General features: G+C 40.8%; 1 protein-coding gene across 1 annotated transcript in view; it reads left to right on the top strand.

Moving 5' to 3' along the window:
- Positions 1 to 15,102, top strand: part of GALNT14 (polypeptide N-acetylgalactosaminyltransferase 14) — a 531,963-nt gene that overhangs the window by 466,922 nt on the left and 49,939 nt on the right. Inside the window, exons 8-9 of the mRNA XM_073556362.1 lie at positions 10,590 to 10,674; positions 12,296 to 12,399. Coding sequence (XP_073412463.1) covers positions 10,590 to 10,674; positions 12,296 to 12,399 — 189 coding nt within the window. The remainder of the gene's footprint in view (positions 1 to 10,589; positions 10,675 to 12,295; positions 12,400 to 15,102) is intronic.

Raw genomic sequence — 15,102 nt, 5'->3', positions numbered from 1 at the left:
TCATTACATATCCAGTTTATACATATCAAATTAACTTAGAGTCCATACTCCTAGTCTGAGGAGAAAAAAAAACAAAACTCTTTGCTAACAGAGCTCATCATGTTCCTACCCAGTGACTCATCCTTCTCTATCTTGACATTTCCTAATTTCTCCTAATGATTTTTCCTATCTGAGTTTGGACATTATCTGGTTGATAGCGTCACAGATCTGAGTCGGAGTTATTCTGTTCACCACCGGTCTCCATCTCAGACTCTACTCGAGTGCCCTCAGGTAAGGGCTTCCGCTTTGGCGGAGGACAGTCCTCTACGTCCCTATCACACTCTGCATCAGTTCTTTTAAAGTCATCTTCAAAATCGCCGTCAGACTCAGACAGAACATCAAACCTGTTAGATACGACCATTACACCTGCAGAACTCTGGAATTTCTTCCCGGCTCCTTGGCCAGTGTCATACTCCTCAGGTTTACAGGAGGCCTTGTCCTTTTTCTTCCTTTTCTGATTATTGCTATTCTCTTCAGACACAGATGTTAGCACTGAAGTAATGCCTTCCTGTGACCGCTGCCCCTGAGGTACAACCTCCATACTCCCCTGTTCTCTCTCTGAACCCTGCTGCTCTGGTGTTAGCTGAGTAGACCCCTGGTGGACCTCTGGTCTGGTCAGTATTTCCCCTGACAGTAAAGCTGCCTCCTCCAGAATCTCTGCCCCTGCCACCAAGTCCTCGTCAGGAAAGTCCTTACAGATATTGTGCCAGGCGTCTGGACAGTCCCTGTGAGGGTGACCGATCTTCCCACAGAGGTTGCACCTGATGTTCTGGCAGTCTGCAGCTAGATGACCGACCTCCCCGCACAGGCTGCACTTCACCACAGTACAGGTATTTGCCAGGTGACCTGCCTTGCCACATTTAAAGCACTTACGAGGCTGCCCAAGATAGAAACACACACCCCTCTCCCTCCCAATAAAGAAGGAGTTGGGTAAATGGGCAGTGATGTTACTGCATTGGCGCAGTTTCACCAAAACCCGCCACCCTCCTATCCAGATACCATCACTGTCTCTGCTTTTGGTGAGGTCAGAGACCAGGTCACAATGCCTCCGGAGCCACACCACAATGTCCTGCGGGGGAACAGACTCATTCCAGAAGATGACATTTACAGTGACAGTAGGAATAAAGCTGAACTTACTCCAGCCCTCCATGTCCCTAAACTTGGGGAAACTAGACCAGAATCTGTCCAGGTCAGACATGAGCTTAAAGCTGACGTAATAGCCCTGCCTGTCTGGAAGATTAATCACTGCCAGGATGCTGACTGGCACAAACTCCATCTGGTGGCACAAGAGCTCCCTGACGACAAACCTCCTGTCTGGCAGGTCCTCCTTGGCACCTCTGTACCGGAAACGCACGACGGCTTCTGGGGACCACCTGGGACAATGTCTGACCTGGAACCTGCAGAGTCCTGCTGGTGTGACATAAACAGTTCCTGGTTCCTATAAGTCTCTGCCAGGTGCCCCATCTTCTCTAGGACACAGTCCATGTCCGTCACCACTTTTGCCAGCTGTATACCAAGCATGTTCAGAGTCTGATCATAAAAGGTGTGATCCCCACCAGGAATAGCAGCCTTTACGTTATAACCCATAATAATAATAATCTTTATTTTTATATAGCGCTAACATATTCCGCAGCGCTTTACAGTTTGCACACATTTCATCACTGTCCCCGATGGGGCTCACAATCTGAATTCCCTATCAGTATGTCTTTGGAGTGTGGGAGGAAACCGGAGTGCCCAGAAGAAACCCACGCAAACACGGGGAGAACATACAAACTCTGAATTCCCTATCAGTATGTCTTTGGAGTGTGGGAGGAAACCGGAGTGCCCAGAGGAAACCCACGCAAACACGGGGAGAACATACAAACTCCTTGCAGATGTTGTCCTTGGTGGGATTCGAACCCAGGACCCCAGCGCTGCAAGGCTGCAGCGCTAACCACTGAGCCACCGTGCTGCCCATGTCTATTTGTATCTGCAGCAAGTCTTTGTGCTGCTGTAACTCACCGAGCCTCTTGACCAGTCCTGGGATCTCCTCTGCGACCTGAAGCTCAGGTGCACAAGGCGTCTCCTCCTGGGATCGTGCTTTCAGCAATGTCCCCAGATGCTTAAAACCAGACGTCTCCTTAACTTTCACCACCGCTGATTTCGTGGTTCCAGGCTCCACAGCACTTTTACTGCTGCCACCTGACTGCGACCTTGTGCGCCCAGAGCTTGCCATGCTGGCCACCACATGCTTCTGCTGCAGGTTCTCCTGGAGCGTCTGTCTCTCCAGTGAGGTTCTCCTCTGTCTGCTGGGAGTCAGCTGCACACCTGAAGCCGGTGATGGCAGCTCCTGAGCTGCAGGCTGCTTTCCTCCATTCAGCTTCTCACCAGTAGATTTCTTTTGGATTTCTCCTAGTTGCATTTCACTCTGCTTGACTTGGCTGGCCGACTGCTTAACTGGAACTGTCTTACCCACAGCCATGGCTCTTCCTTGTTCCGTTACTTTACGCACTTTCACAGCTTCATCTTTCTTGCTGCTGCTGCTGCTACTTCCATTCTGAGCTTTCTTTCCCTCAGAAACAACTTTGGGACTTGCATCCGCCTTAGACACAACTTGAGCGTTATTTCCAAGTATAGGCCTGGAAGCCTGGGCCTTGCTTGGGGAGTTACCCCGCCCAGGGTGGCCTCCCCCTGGGCTTGCTCCAGACATCAGGAGACCTACAAACACACAACCTCACAGCTAGGGGGCAGTATTATACAGTCATGGCCAAAAGTTTTGAGAATGACACAAATATTAATTTTTACAAAGTCTACTGCTTCATTTTTTTTAATGGCAATTTGCAAATACTCCAGAATGTTATAAAGAGTGATCAGCTTAACAGCAATTACTTGCAAAGTCAATATTTGCTTAGAAAATTAACTTTATCCCCCAAAACACATTTCAACATCATTGCAGCCCTGCCTTAAAAGGACCAGCCAACATCGTTTCAGTGATTGCTCCATTAACACAGGGTGTGGGTGTTGATGAGGACAGGGCTGGAGATCAATCTGTCATGATTAAGTAAGAATGACGCCACTGGACACTTTAAAAGGAGGCTGGTGCTTGGCATCATTGTTTCTCTTCTGTTAACCATGGTTATCTCTAAAGAAACACGTGCAGTCATCATTGCACTGCACAAAAATGGCCTAACAGGGAAGAGTATCGCAGCTAGAAAGATTGCACCTCAGTCAACAATCTATCGCATCATCAAGAACTTCAAGGAGAGAGGTTCCCTTGTTGCCAAAAAGGCTCCAGGGCGCCCAAGAAAGACCAGCAAGCGCCAGGACCGTCTCTTAAAAGTGTTTCAGCTGCGGGATCGGGCTACCAGCAGTGCAGAGCTTGCTCAGGAATGGCAGCAGGCAGGTGTGAGTGCATCTGCACGCACTGTGAGGCGGAGACTCTTGGAGCAAGGCCTGGTCTCAAGGAGGGCAGAAAAGAAGCCACTGCTCTCCAGGAAAAACATCATGGACAGACTGATATTCTGCAAGAGGTACAGGGAGTGGACTGCTGAGGACTGGGGTAAACTCATTTTCTCTGATGAATCCCCTTTTCGATTGTTTGGGACATCTGGAAAACGGCTTATTCGGAGAAGACCAGGTGAGCGCTACCACCAGTCTTGTCTCTTGCCAACTGTCAAGCATCCTGAAACCATTCATGTGTGGGGTTGCTTCTCAGCCAAGGGAATGGGCTCTCTCTCAGTCTTGCCTAAAAACACAGCCATGAATACAGAATGGTACCAGAATGTCCTCCAAGAGCAACTTCTCCCAACCGTCCAAGAGCAGTTTGGCGATCACCAATGCCTTTTTCAACATGATGGAGCACCTTGCCATAAAGCAAAGGTGATAACTAAATGGCTCAGGGAACAAAACATAGAGATTTTGGGACCATGGCCTGGAAACTCCCCAGATCTTAATCCCATTGAGAACTTGTGGTCAATCATCAAGAGACGGGTGGACAAACAAAAACCTTCAAATTCAGACAAAATAAAAGCTTTGATTTTGCAAGAATGGACTGCTATCAGTCAGGATTTGATCCAGAAGTTGATTGAGAGCATGCCAGGGAGAATTGCTGAGGTCCTGAAGAAGAAGGGTCAACACTGCAAATATTGACTTGCTGCATTAACTCATTCTAACTGTCAATATAACCTTTTGTTACTCATAATATGATTGCAATTATATTTCTGTATGTGATAAAAACATCTGACAAACACACATAAAAACCAGAGGCCAGCAGATCATGTGAAAATATAATATTTGTGTCATTCTCAAAACTTTTGGCCATGACTGTAGTAGTTATATTCTTGTACATAGGAGCAGAATTATAGTAGTTATATTCTTGTACATAGGGGCAGTATTATAGTAGTTATATTCTAGTACATAGGAGCAGTATTATAGTAGTTATATTCTTGTACATAGGGGCAGTATTATAGTAGTTATATTCTTGTACATAAGAGCAGTATTATAGTAGTTATATTCTTGTACATAGGGGCAGTATTATAGTAGTTATATTCTTGTAAATAGGAGCAGTATTATAGTTGTTATATTCTTGTACATAGGAGCAGTATTATAGTAGTTATATTCTTGTAAATAGGAGCAGTATTATAGTAGTTATATTCTTGTACATAGGAGCAGTATTATAGTAGTTATATTCTTGTACATAGGGGGCAGTATTATAGTAGTTATATTCTTGAACATAACATAGGAGCAGTATTATTGTAGTTATATTCTTGTACGTAGGGGGCGTAGTATAGTAGTTATATTCTTGTACATAGGAGCGGTATTATAGTAGTTATATTCTTGTGCATAGGAGCAGTATTATAGTAGTTATATTCTTGTAAATAGGAGCAATATTATAGTAGTAATACTCTTGTACATAGGAGCAGTATTATAGTAGTTATATTCTTGTACATAGGGGCAGTATTATAGTAGTTATATTCTTGTACATAGGGGCAGTATTTTAGTAGTTATTTTCTTGTACGTAGGAGCAGTATTATAGTAGTTATATTCTTGTAAATAGGAGCAGTATTATAGTAGTTATATTCTTGTACATAGGAGCAGTATTATAGTAGTTATATTCTTGTAAATAGGAGCAATATTATAGTAGTAATACTCTTGTACATAGGAGCAGTATTATAGTAGTTATATTCTTGTACATAGGGGCAGTATTATAGTAGTTATATTCTTGTACATAGGGGGCAGTATTTTAGTAGTTATTTTCTTGTACGTAGGAGCAGTATTATAGTAGTTATATTCTTGTAAATAGGAGCAGTATTATAGTAGTTATATTCTTGTACATAGGAGCAGTATTATAGTAGTTATATTCTTGTACATAGGGGGCAGTATTTTAGTAGTTATTTTCTTGTACGTAGGAGCAGTATTATAGTAGTTATATTCTTGTACATAGGGAGCAGTATTATAGTAGTTATATTCTTGTACATAGGGACAGTATTATAGTAGTTATATTCTTGTACATAGGGACAGTATTATAGTAGTTATATTCTTGTGCATAGGAGCAGTATTATAGTAGTTATATTCTTGTACATAGGGGGCAGTATTATAGTAGTTATATTCTTGTACATAGGGACAGTATTATAGTAGTTATATTCTTGTACATAGGGACAGTATTATAGTAGTTATATTCTTGTACATAGGGACAGTATTATAGTTATATTCTTGTACAAAGGAGCAGTATTATAGTAGTTATATTCTTGTACATAGGGGGCAGTATTTTAGTAGTTATATTCTTGTACATAGGGAGCAGTATTATAGTAGTTATATTCTTGTACATAGGGACAGTATTATAGTAGTTATATTCTTGTACATAGGGGGCAGTATTATAGTAGTTATATTCTTGTACATAGGGAGCAGTATTATAGTAGTTATATTCTTGTACATAGGGACAGAGTTATAGTAGTTATATTCTTGTACATAGGGACAGTATTATAGTAGTTATATTCTTGTACATAGGAGCAGTATTATAGTAGTTATATTCTTGTACATAGGGGGAAGTATTATAGTAGTTATATTCTTGTACATAACATAGGAGCAGTATTATTGTAGTTATATTCTTGTATGTAGGAGCAGTATTATAGTAGTTATATTCTTGTACATAGGAGCAGTATTATAGTAGTTATATTCTTGTAAATAGGAGCAATATTATAGTAGTTATATTCTTGTACATAGGAGCAGTATTGTAGTAGTTATATTCTTGTACATAGGGGCAGTATTATAGTAGTTATATTCTTGTAAATAGGAGCAGTATTATAGTAGTTATATTCTTGTACATAGGAGCAGTATTATAGTAGTTATATTCTTGTACATAGGGAGCAGTATTTTATTAGTTATTTTTTTGTACGTAGGAGCAGTATTATAGTAGTTATATTCTTGTACATAGGAGCAGTATTATTGTAGTTATATTCTTGTATGTAGGAGCAGTATTATAGTAGTTATATTCTTGTACATAGGAGCAGTATTATAGTAGTTATATTCTTGTAAATAGGAGCAATATTATAGTAGTTATATTCTTGTACATAGGAGCAGTATTGTAGTAGTTATATTCTTGTACATAGGGGCAGTATTATAGTAGTTATATTCTTGTAAATAGGAGCAGTATTATAGTAGTTATATTCTTGTACATAGGGGCAGTATTATAGTAGTTATATTCTTGTACATAGGGAGCAGTATTATAGCAGTTATATTCTAGTGTATAGGAGCAGTATTATAGTAGTTATATTCTTGTACATAGGGGCAGTATTATAGTAGTTATATTCTTGTACATAGGAGCAGTATTATAGTAGTTATATTCTTGTACATAGGGAGCAGTATTATAGTAGTTATATTCTTGTACATAGGGACAGTATTATAGTTATATTCTTGTACATAGGAGCAGTATTATAGTAGTTATATTCTTGTACATAGGGGGCAGTATTTTAGTAGTTATATTCTTGTACATAGGGAGCAGTATTATAGTAGTTATATTCTTGTACATAGGGACAGTATTATAGTAGTTATATTCTTGTACATAGGGGGCAGTATTATAGTAGTTATATTCTTGTACATAGGGAGCAGTATTATAGTAGTTATATTCTTGTACATAGGGACAGAGTTATAGTAGTTATATTCTTGTACATAGGGACAGTATTATAGTAGTTATATTCTTGTACATAGGAGCAGTATTATAGTAGTTATATTCTTGTACATAGGGGGAAGTATTATAGTAGTTATATTCTTGTACATAACATAGGAGCAGTATTATTGTAGTTATATTCTTGTATGTAGGAGCAGTATTATAGTAGTTATATTCTTGTACATAGGAGCAGTATTATAGTAGTTATATTCTTGTAAATAGGAGCAATATTATAGTAGTTATATTCTTGTACATAGGAGCAGTATTGTAGTAGTTATATTCTTGTACATAGGGGCAGTATTATAGTAGTTATATTCTTGTAAATAGGAGCAGTATTATAGTAGTTATATTCTTGTACATAGGAGCAGTATTATAGTAGTTATATTCTTGTACATAGGGAGCAGTATTTTATTAGTTATTTTTTTGTACGTAGGAGCAGTATTATAGTAGTTATATTCTTGTACATAGGAGCAGTATTATTGTAGTTATATTCTTGTATGTAGGAGCAGTATTATAGTAGTTATATTCTTGTACATAGGAGCAGTATTATAGTAGTTATATTCTTGTAAATAGGAGCAATATTATAGTAGTTATATTCTTGTACATAGGAGCAGTATTGTAGTAGTTATATTCTTGTACATAGGGGCAGTATTATAGTAGTTATATTCTTGTAAATAGGAGCAGTATTATAGTAGTTATATTCTTGTACATAGGGGCAGTATTATAGTAGTTATATTCTTGTACATAGGGAGCAGTATTATAGCAGTTATATTCTAGTGTATAGGAGCAGTATTATAGTAGTTATATTCTTGTACATAGGGGCAGTATTATAGTAGTTATATTCTTGTACATAGGAGCAGTATTATAGTAGTTATATTCTTGTACATAACATAGGAGCAGTATTATTGTAGTTATATTCTTGTATGTAGGAGCAGTATTATAGTAGTTATATTCTTGTACATAGGAGCAGTATTATAGTAGTTATATTCTTGTAAATAGGAGCAATATTATAGTAGTTATATTCTTGTACATAGGAGCAGTATTGTAGTAGTTATATTCTTGTACATAGGAGCAGTATTATAGTAGTTATATTCTTGTACATATGGGGCAGTATTTTATTAGTTATTTTTTTGTACGTAGGAGCAGTATTATAGTAGTTATATTCTTGTACATAGGGGCAGTATTATAGTAGTTATATTCTTGTACATAGGGAGCAGTATTATAGTAGTTATATTCTTGTAAATAGGAGCAGTATTATAGTAGTTATATTCTTGTAAATAGGAGCAGTATTATAGTAGTTATATTCTAGTATATAGGAGCAGTATTATAGTAGTTATATTCTTGTACATAGGGGCAGTATTATAGTAGTTATATTCTTGAACATAAGAGCAGTATTATAGTAGTTATATTCTTGTACATAGGAGCAGTATTATAGTAGTTATATTCTTGTATATAGGGAGCAGTATTATAGTAGTTATATTCTTGTATATAGGGAGCAGTATTATAGTAGTTATATTCTTGTATATTGGAGCAGTATTATAGTAGTTATATTCTTGTATATAGGGGGCAGTATTATAGTAGTTATATTCTTGTATATAGGGTGCAGTATTATAGTAGTTATATTTTTGTACATAGGGGCAGTATTATAGTACATGTTTAGTTTGGTATTTTATTGGCGATCACTGGCTTATTGTGATAGGAGGCTGAGCATAATGTCCTTTTTACCACTGTCCACTTCTCCTTCGCGTTGTCCATATGGATCAGTGTTATTTGGGGACAGTGAGGGCTTTGTGATCTGCACGGTTCCCCCAAATCAGTCAGAGGGTCTGTTGCTGCCTACCTGCTTCAGTTGAGTGATATTTTTGGTGTAACGTTTCTCCTTATCGTCTGGAATAGTCGTTATTTTTACATTTTATTCTACATTACATGCTTCATTTCCTTCTGTGCGCCGGGTCTCAGGAGCATTACATGGAGTACGTGTGGAGGGATTACATATGAGCAGGACGCACCGTCTTACCTTCCACCCGAGCAGATGTTTCCTCCACCGCAGATCCAGACCCACTCAGGAAAGCTGCGCCTAATGTGGAAAACAAGCTGCCGGCGGATTACAATTTACGTTAGTAGCAGAGAGGAGTCACGGATATGAGGCATTGTCATTAATGCCCACGGGGCGTCCGTGCTGTTATATTAACCGTACATAAACTTATGTGCTTACCAAATAACATATGTGGTTACCTCACCGGGAGGGCAGAGAAGAGCGCTGCAGACAATCGATTCCTAATACTGGGGACCTTCTACTTGTATCACTGAGATGATGTCATCATATGACATCATCATTCAAGCACTAAAGAAGCGGCAAATTATTATTACTGACATTGCTTTGTTATTGTGACAACCCGTTCACACTCCCGAACTCATTCAAACCTCAAACCCAGATCCCTAATATTAATTTAGACCCTCGCCACACAAAAAAAACCTAAAATTAATTCAAACCCTAAATCATACATTTATTGAGACCCCAGACCACACCTTAAAATTACTTTAAACGTCTAAAATTAATCTAACCACCCAATACATGTATGTACACCCCAAGCCAACCCCTTATTTTACTTCAGACTTTATACCAGGTCCCTAAAATTCAGCAGACCATATACCAGTCCCTAAAACTTAATGACCAGAACTAAGTATTCCTCTTTTTTTTTTTTCTTTTTTATACATTCGTCACACGGTTCAAGAGATATGAGCCTTTTTATTTGGTGCTAATTTTTATGGTCTTTACAAATGGGGTGTAGCTCACAGGATCCTCTGAGGCGGGTCTTTAGAATGTTCTGCATAATTACCCTGGAGGCCACACCCCCTCTTGGTAAATTTCATAAATATAAGCTTTCAATAAAAAGACTATGGAATCGTGCGGCGGATATAAGAAAAAGAAACATGAATAATAAGCGGAGTAGCAAGAATAAAACAGAGGCATAAACTCACTGTTATTGACCTGGGGACAGGTCCTCTATTAGTTGTCTACTGCTTCACCCCTAGGTCCGTCCCTTTCTTCTTCCCAATAGCCTAAAAATTTGGCTTGTTGGCGCAGCGGTATTTTATGAGCGTTTGTTAGGAATATGGATCTTATTACTAATGTTTGTTTTTCTTTAGATACAAGACTATTTGCTTAGTTTAAATCGGTGGAAAGAAATTGGAAAAACCCCTCTGCTACCATAAATCAGCGCCACTCTTGTATATGGCCAGTGTCCGTTATTGCTGCTCAGTTCTATTCACTTCTATGGGATTGACCTGCAGTACCAAATACAGCCAATTAAATAGAGTGGCGCTGCTGTTTTTGAAAAAAATAAATACTTTTTCTACATTTTGTATATTTATTTACATATACATAATTTACTTTTTTTATTAGGCTTTGACTGGAGTTTGCACTTTAAATGGGAGCAGCTCACTACAGAACAAAAGGCTAAAAGATTGGACCCCACAGAACCAATAAAGTAAGTATAAAATCCAAAATACGTAAAAAATTACAACATCCTTATCAATCCTGGGCCGGGATCAGCAGCAGAAAAAGGATTCCCATAAGGCCAACAATTTAATATAGAGACTTTAAAAAGTTTTCCTGTTAAATTCTGTACATTGTCAACTTATCGACAGTGAAAAACATCGTGTTGTTGGCGGGTATGTAAGATGCAGGCTCAGTAGCTACCTATTATCTCAGATTAACTGATTAGATGCAATAGTGAGTCATCTAAGCGGTCAGATGTAGGCGGGAACTTCATCATAGTTCAGAATAATTACAATATAAGTGTTACAGTGTACAGAATTGTACAAGTGACCACAGGTTCAAGTCTCTAAGGAAGACTGATATAAAAATAATCCAAAAGCAAAGTTTATCTACTTCCGGGCTGCCCATAAGTCTTAATCATCCAGGCGGTCCACACTTTACTCTGTGCTGACATTAAAATGTCAGTGCAGAGTAAGCTGCTGATCATGTAGCGAGGAGTCAGCAGTTAGACTCAGCCAGACTCCTCACAGTGAAGGCAGAGATGGTTTACTACCATCTCTGCCTTTCCAATTGCTATATACGCAATGCTTAACGAGCTCTGTGTATACAGTTATTAGAATTACTGTCAGCATTTCTTCTTCAGGACCAACGGTCATCTGATCACAGGGCACAGGGAGAGAGAGTAGGAGCTGCTGGGTAATAAATGATCATGAAGGGTGAAAATGGTGCACTGAGCTAGTGTTAAAAAAAATAAGGCAGGAAAATTGTGCCAGCCTAAATACAGACCAAATATGAAAAAGTTATGGGACGCAGAAAATGTTGACACAAAGCTAAATTTTTATTTCAAACTTTGAAATTAAATTTAACCTAAACAAAAACACACAAAAAAGCTACCGTATATATATTGTGATATTGTTATAATTGTGCTCATCCAGTAATGTTATCAGGGTATTTATTCTGCACCATGAACGCCATTAAAAGCATGAAATCGCCCAAAACAACATTGGTGAAATTACTTTTTTTTTCTTTATTTTAACTTTATTTTATTTTACTTTTCCCAGCAGAAAAATACAACTTATCCCACAAAAACTAAGCAACCATGCAGCTATGTCTCTGGAAATAAGATTGTAAAAAATTGCGGTTCTTGGGAGGCAGCGAGAACACAAGTGGTTCTTAAAGGGGTTGTCTTGTGGGACGTTTTGTTTCTGCATGCAGTCAGAAACTCTATCATTGCTTCTCTGCTGCTGCTCCGGTGTTTGTTGATCGGCTGCAGCAGTGACTCCAGGTCTACAGCAATCTTAACCCCTGCAGCCAATCGCTGATACTCTCTGTTGTAGCCGGCACGAGCTGCTGAGTCCATTGATTGGCTGCAGTGCTGTATACATGATGTCATCATTGCAACTTGTCAATAAAGATCTGAGCAGCGGCGGAGAGGCAGCGCTAGATCCGAGGGGTGAAAACTCTTATGCTCTGGAATAAATAATAGTCAAAAGAGGACAATTAATGATTACAAAATAAAGAGAAGTAAATGGGCAGGTGGCACAGCTGGGTGAGAATATGAGAATTCCCCATTTTAGCCTGACATTGTGCCCCCTATGTGTTATCCGCAGGACCCCAGTCATCGCTGGGGGGCTCTTCGTCATCGACAAGTCTTGGTTCAATCACTTGGGGAAGTACGACACCGCCATGGACATCTGGGGAGGAGAGAATTTCGGTAAGTGAAACAATAAAAATAAAATAATATGAAAATAAATTTAAAAAAAAATGAAAGTAGAAAGATGTCCGTGGACCTGATAATGAAAGGGTTGGAAAAAGACGGGCTCTGTACTCCACAGCCCCGTCCTGAATGCAGCGGAGGTGCGCATGCTCAGCGTCCGTTCTATTATAGGTCTGACGGAAAAAGCCGAGTGCTGTTCTCTGCAGCCCTGTCCTGAGTGGAACGGAGGTTCGCATGCTCAGTGTCCGTTCTATTATAGGACTGATGGAAAAAGCCGAGTGCTGTACTCTGCAGCCCTGTCCTGAATGGAGCGGAGGTGCGCATGCTCAGTGTCTGTTCTATTATAGGACTGATGGAAAAAGCCGAGTGCTGTACTCTGCAGCCCTGTCCTGAATGGAGCGGAGGTGCTCATGCTCAGCGTCTGTACTATTATAGGACTGATGGAGAAAGCCAAGCGCTGTACTCCGCAGCCCCGTCCTGAATGGAGTGGAAGTGCGCATGCTCTTCATCCATACTATTATAGGAGTGACGGAAAAAGGTGAGTGCTGTACTCCACAGCCCCGTCCTGAATGCAGCGGAGGTGCGCATGCTCAGCGTCCGTTCTATCATAGGTCTGACGGAAAAAGCCGAGCGCTGTGCTCCACAGTCCTGTCCTGAATGGAACGGAGGTGCGCATGATCAGTGTCCGTTCTATTATAAGACTGATGGAAAAAGCTGAGCGCTGTACTCCGCAGCCCCATCCTGAATGGAGCGGACGTGCTCATGCTCAGCGTCTGTACTATTATAGGACTGATGGAGAAAGCCGAGCGCTGTACTCCGCAGCCCTGTCCTGAATGGAACGGAGGTGCGCATGATCAGTGTCCGTTCTATTATAAGACTGATGGAAAAAGCTGAGCGCTGTACTCCGCAGCCCCATCCTGAATGGAGCGGACGTGCTCATGCTCAGCGTCTGTACTATTATAGGACTGATGGAGAAAGCCGAGCGCTGTACTCTGCAGCCCTGTCCTGAATGGAGCGAACGTGCTCATGCTCAGCGTCTATACTATTATAGGACTGATGGAGAAAGCCAAGCGCTGTACTCCGCATCCCCGTCCAGAATGGAGCGGAGGTGCGCATGCTCAGCGTCCGTACTATTATAGGACTGATGGAGAAAGCCGAGCGCTGTACTCCGCAGCCCTGTCCAGAATGGAGCGGAGGTGCTCATGCTCAGCGTCCATACTATTATAGGACTGTAATGTAAAATGTCTATAAAGTGTGATGTTTTCTGTAACCTTCTAGAATCCTTCATTCTATGAGAAAGTAGCCTGTCAGCTCTTGCAGCCCCCCTCCTTTTTCCCCCTAGCAGCTGTGTGTGTACAGCTTTCTGCCTGCATCTGAAGCCTGATACTGGGCATTTCCTCTCGAAGCCTTCTCCTCCTTCCCCCCCCGCACAGCTATAGGGAAAAGATCTCTTTGTTCTGGCCGAGGCTGGATGCCAGTATATGGGAAGTATTAAAACAAGTCATATTGCAAAAACCATACAACTCAGAGATATAATAACCATATCACTGCGTAGGCAACGAAAGCAGCTTACCGATCTCTAATTTTCATGATCCTAATTCCTCCAGAAACTGAGATATGTATTGCTCCCAAATGGAGTGTCTTAATTATGGCATGTTTGGTGTTGCTGGATTCTGTTTGATAAATCACAAACAATGATGCTCTATGTGTGTTGGGATGGGCTTTTCTCGTTTAGATATAGTTATTCTAAGTTTTGTAGCCAAATCATAACTTAGAGAAAGGGGGGTTGGACCTCACCAGACCGCCCATTTCGTGAGGTCACAGACCCTAGGCTATAAGGTATTCCCTACCAAACTCCAGTCAGTTGGAGTTCTGAGGCTGAACAGACCTACCCCATGTCTTGGAATGTTTGGTTGCTGCCCATCCCCCGAGCCGCATGGGTTGCCTAATACCAACTAAGCACATGTAAGTGTTAATCTGGTATTTTAATCCTTTTGTTTTATACTGCATTGTACATATTTAATGTCTCAACTTTATAGCAACTTTTGTAATTACTGCCCACATTTTGGGAATAAATGATAAAAATCTATTAGCTCTGTCTCCATGCTCTAAGAAACGAACTATGCGCCTTTCTCTTTTAGATAATCACTACTAATTTGGGGGTTTGCCACGGACCCTCTTAATTAGCTCTTTGATTAAGTAAAGTGTGGCTGGTGGTAGCGTGGTGTGTGCGGTTAGTTAGGCTGGTTGGCAGTCCGGAAGGGTCTTATATTGCTGGGTGAGTGGTTGAGGCCACAGCATTGATAATTCCCTCACTGCAGTAGCCTAATTGCCCGTGCACAACAAGCAGCCCGTCCGGCGACTAATTATCCTAGGTGCAGTTCCCTGACTGACCTGAGGGTAAGGGGGGCGCTGGAGAGCTGCAAGTTCCAAAGTGGAACTGAGAAAGTGGGATATACATAAATCCCCGCAGTTCTTGGAAGGTTGTTAGCAGTGGTGGGGCATCCAAAATACCCCCCTGCGGTAAATGTTAGAGCAAGATTAGCTTGCTGGGTTTTGATCACATGGTGCCAGCGGTGGGATAACTAAGATAAGCCCCCACTGTGCCTGTGATCGCCGTGTGCCGGCAGTGCGTCACGTCCCTCCGTCCGCTGACAAACCCGTGTCGGTGGTGGGATAGTGGCGTATTGGTGGCCCCGG

This window comes from Dendrobates tinctorius, unplaced genomic scaffold, assembly GCF_039654945.1.
Source record: "Dendrobates tinctorius isolate UK_male_01 unplaced genomic scaffold, ASM3965494v1 ptg000232l, whole genome shotgun sequence".
NCBI classification, from domain to species: Eukaryota; Metazoa; Chordata; class Amphibia; order Anura; family Dendrobatidae; genus Dendrobates; species Dendrobates tinctorius.
Note: the sequence above shows the minus strand (reverse complement) of the source record. Positions and strands in the feature narration are given on the sequence as shown.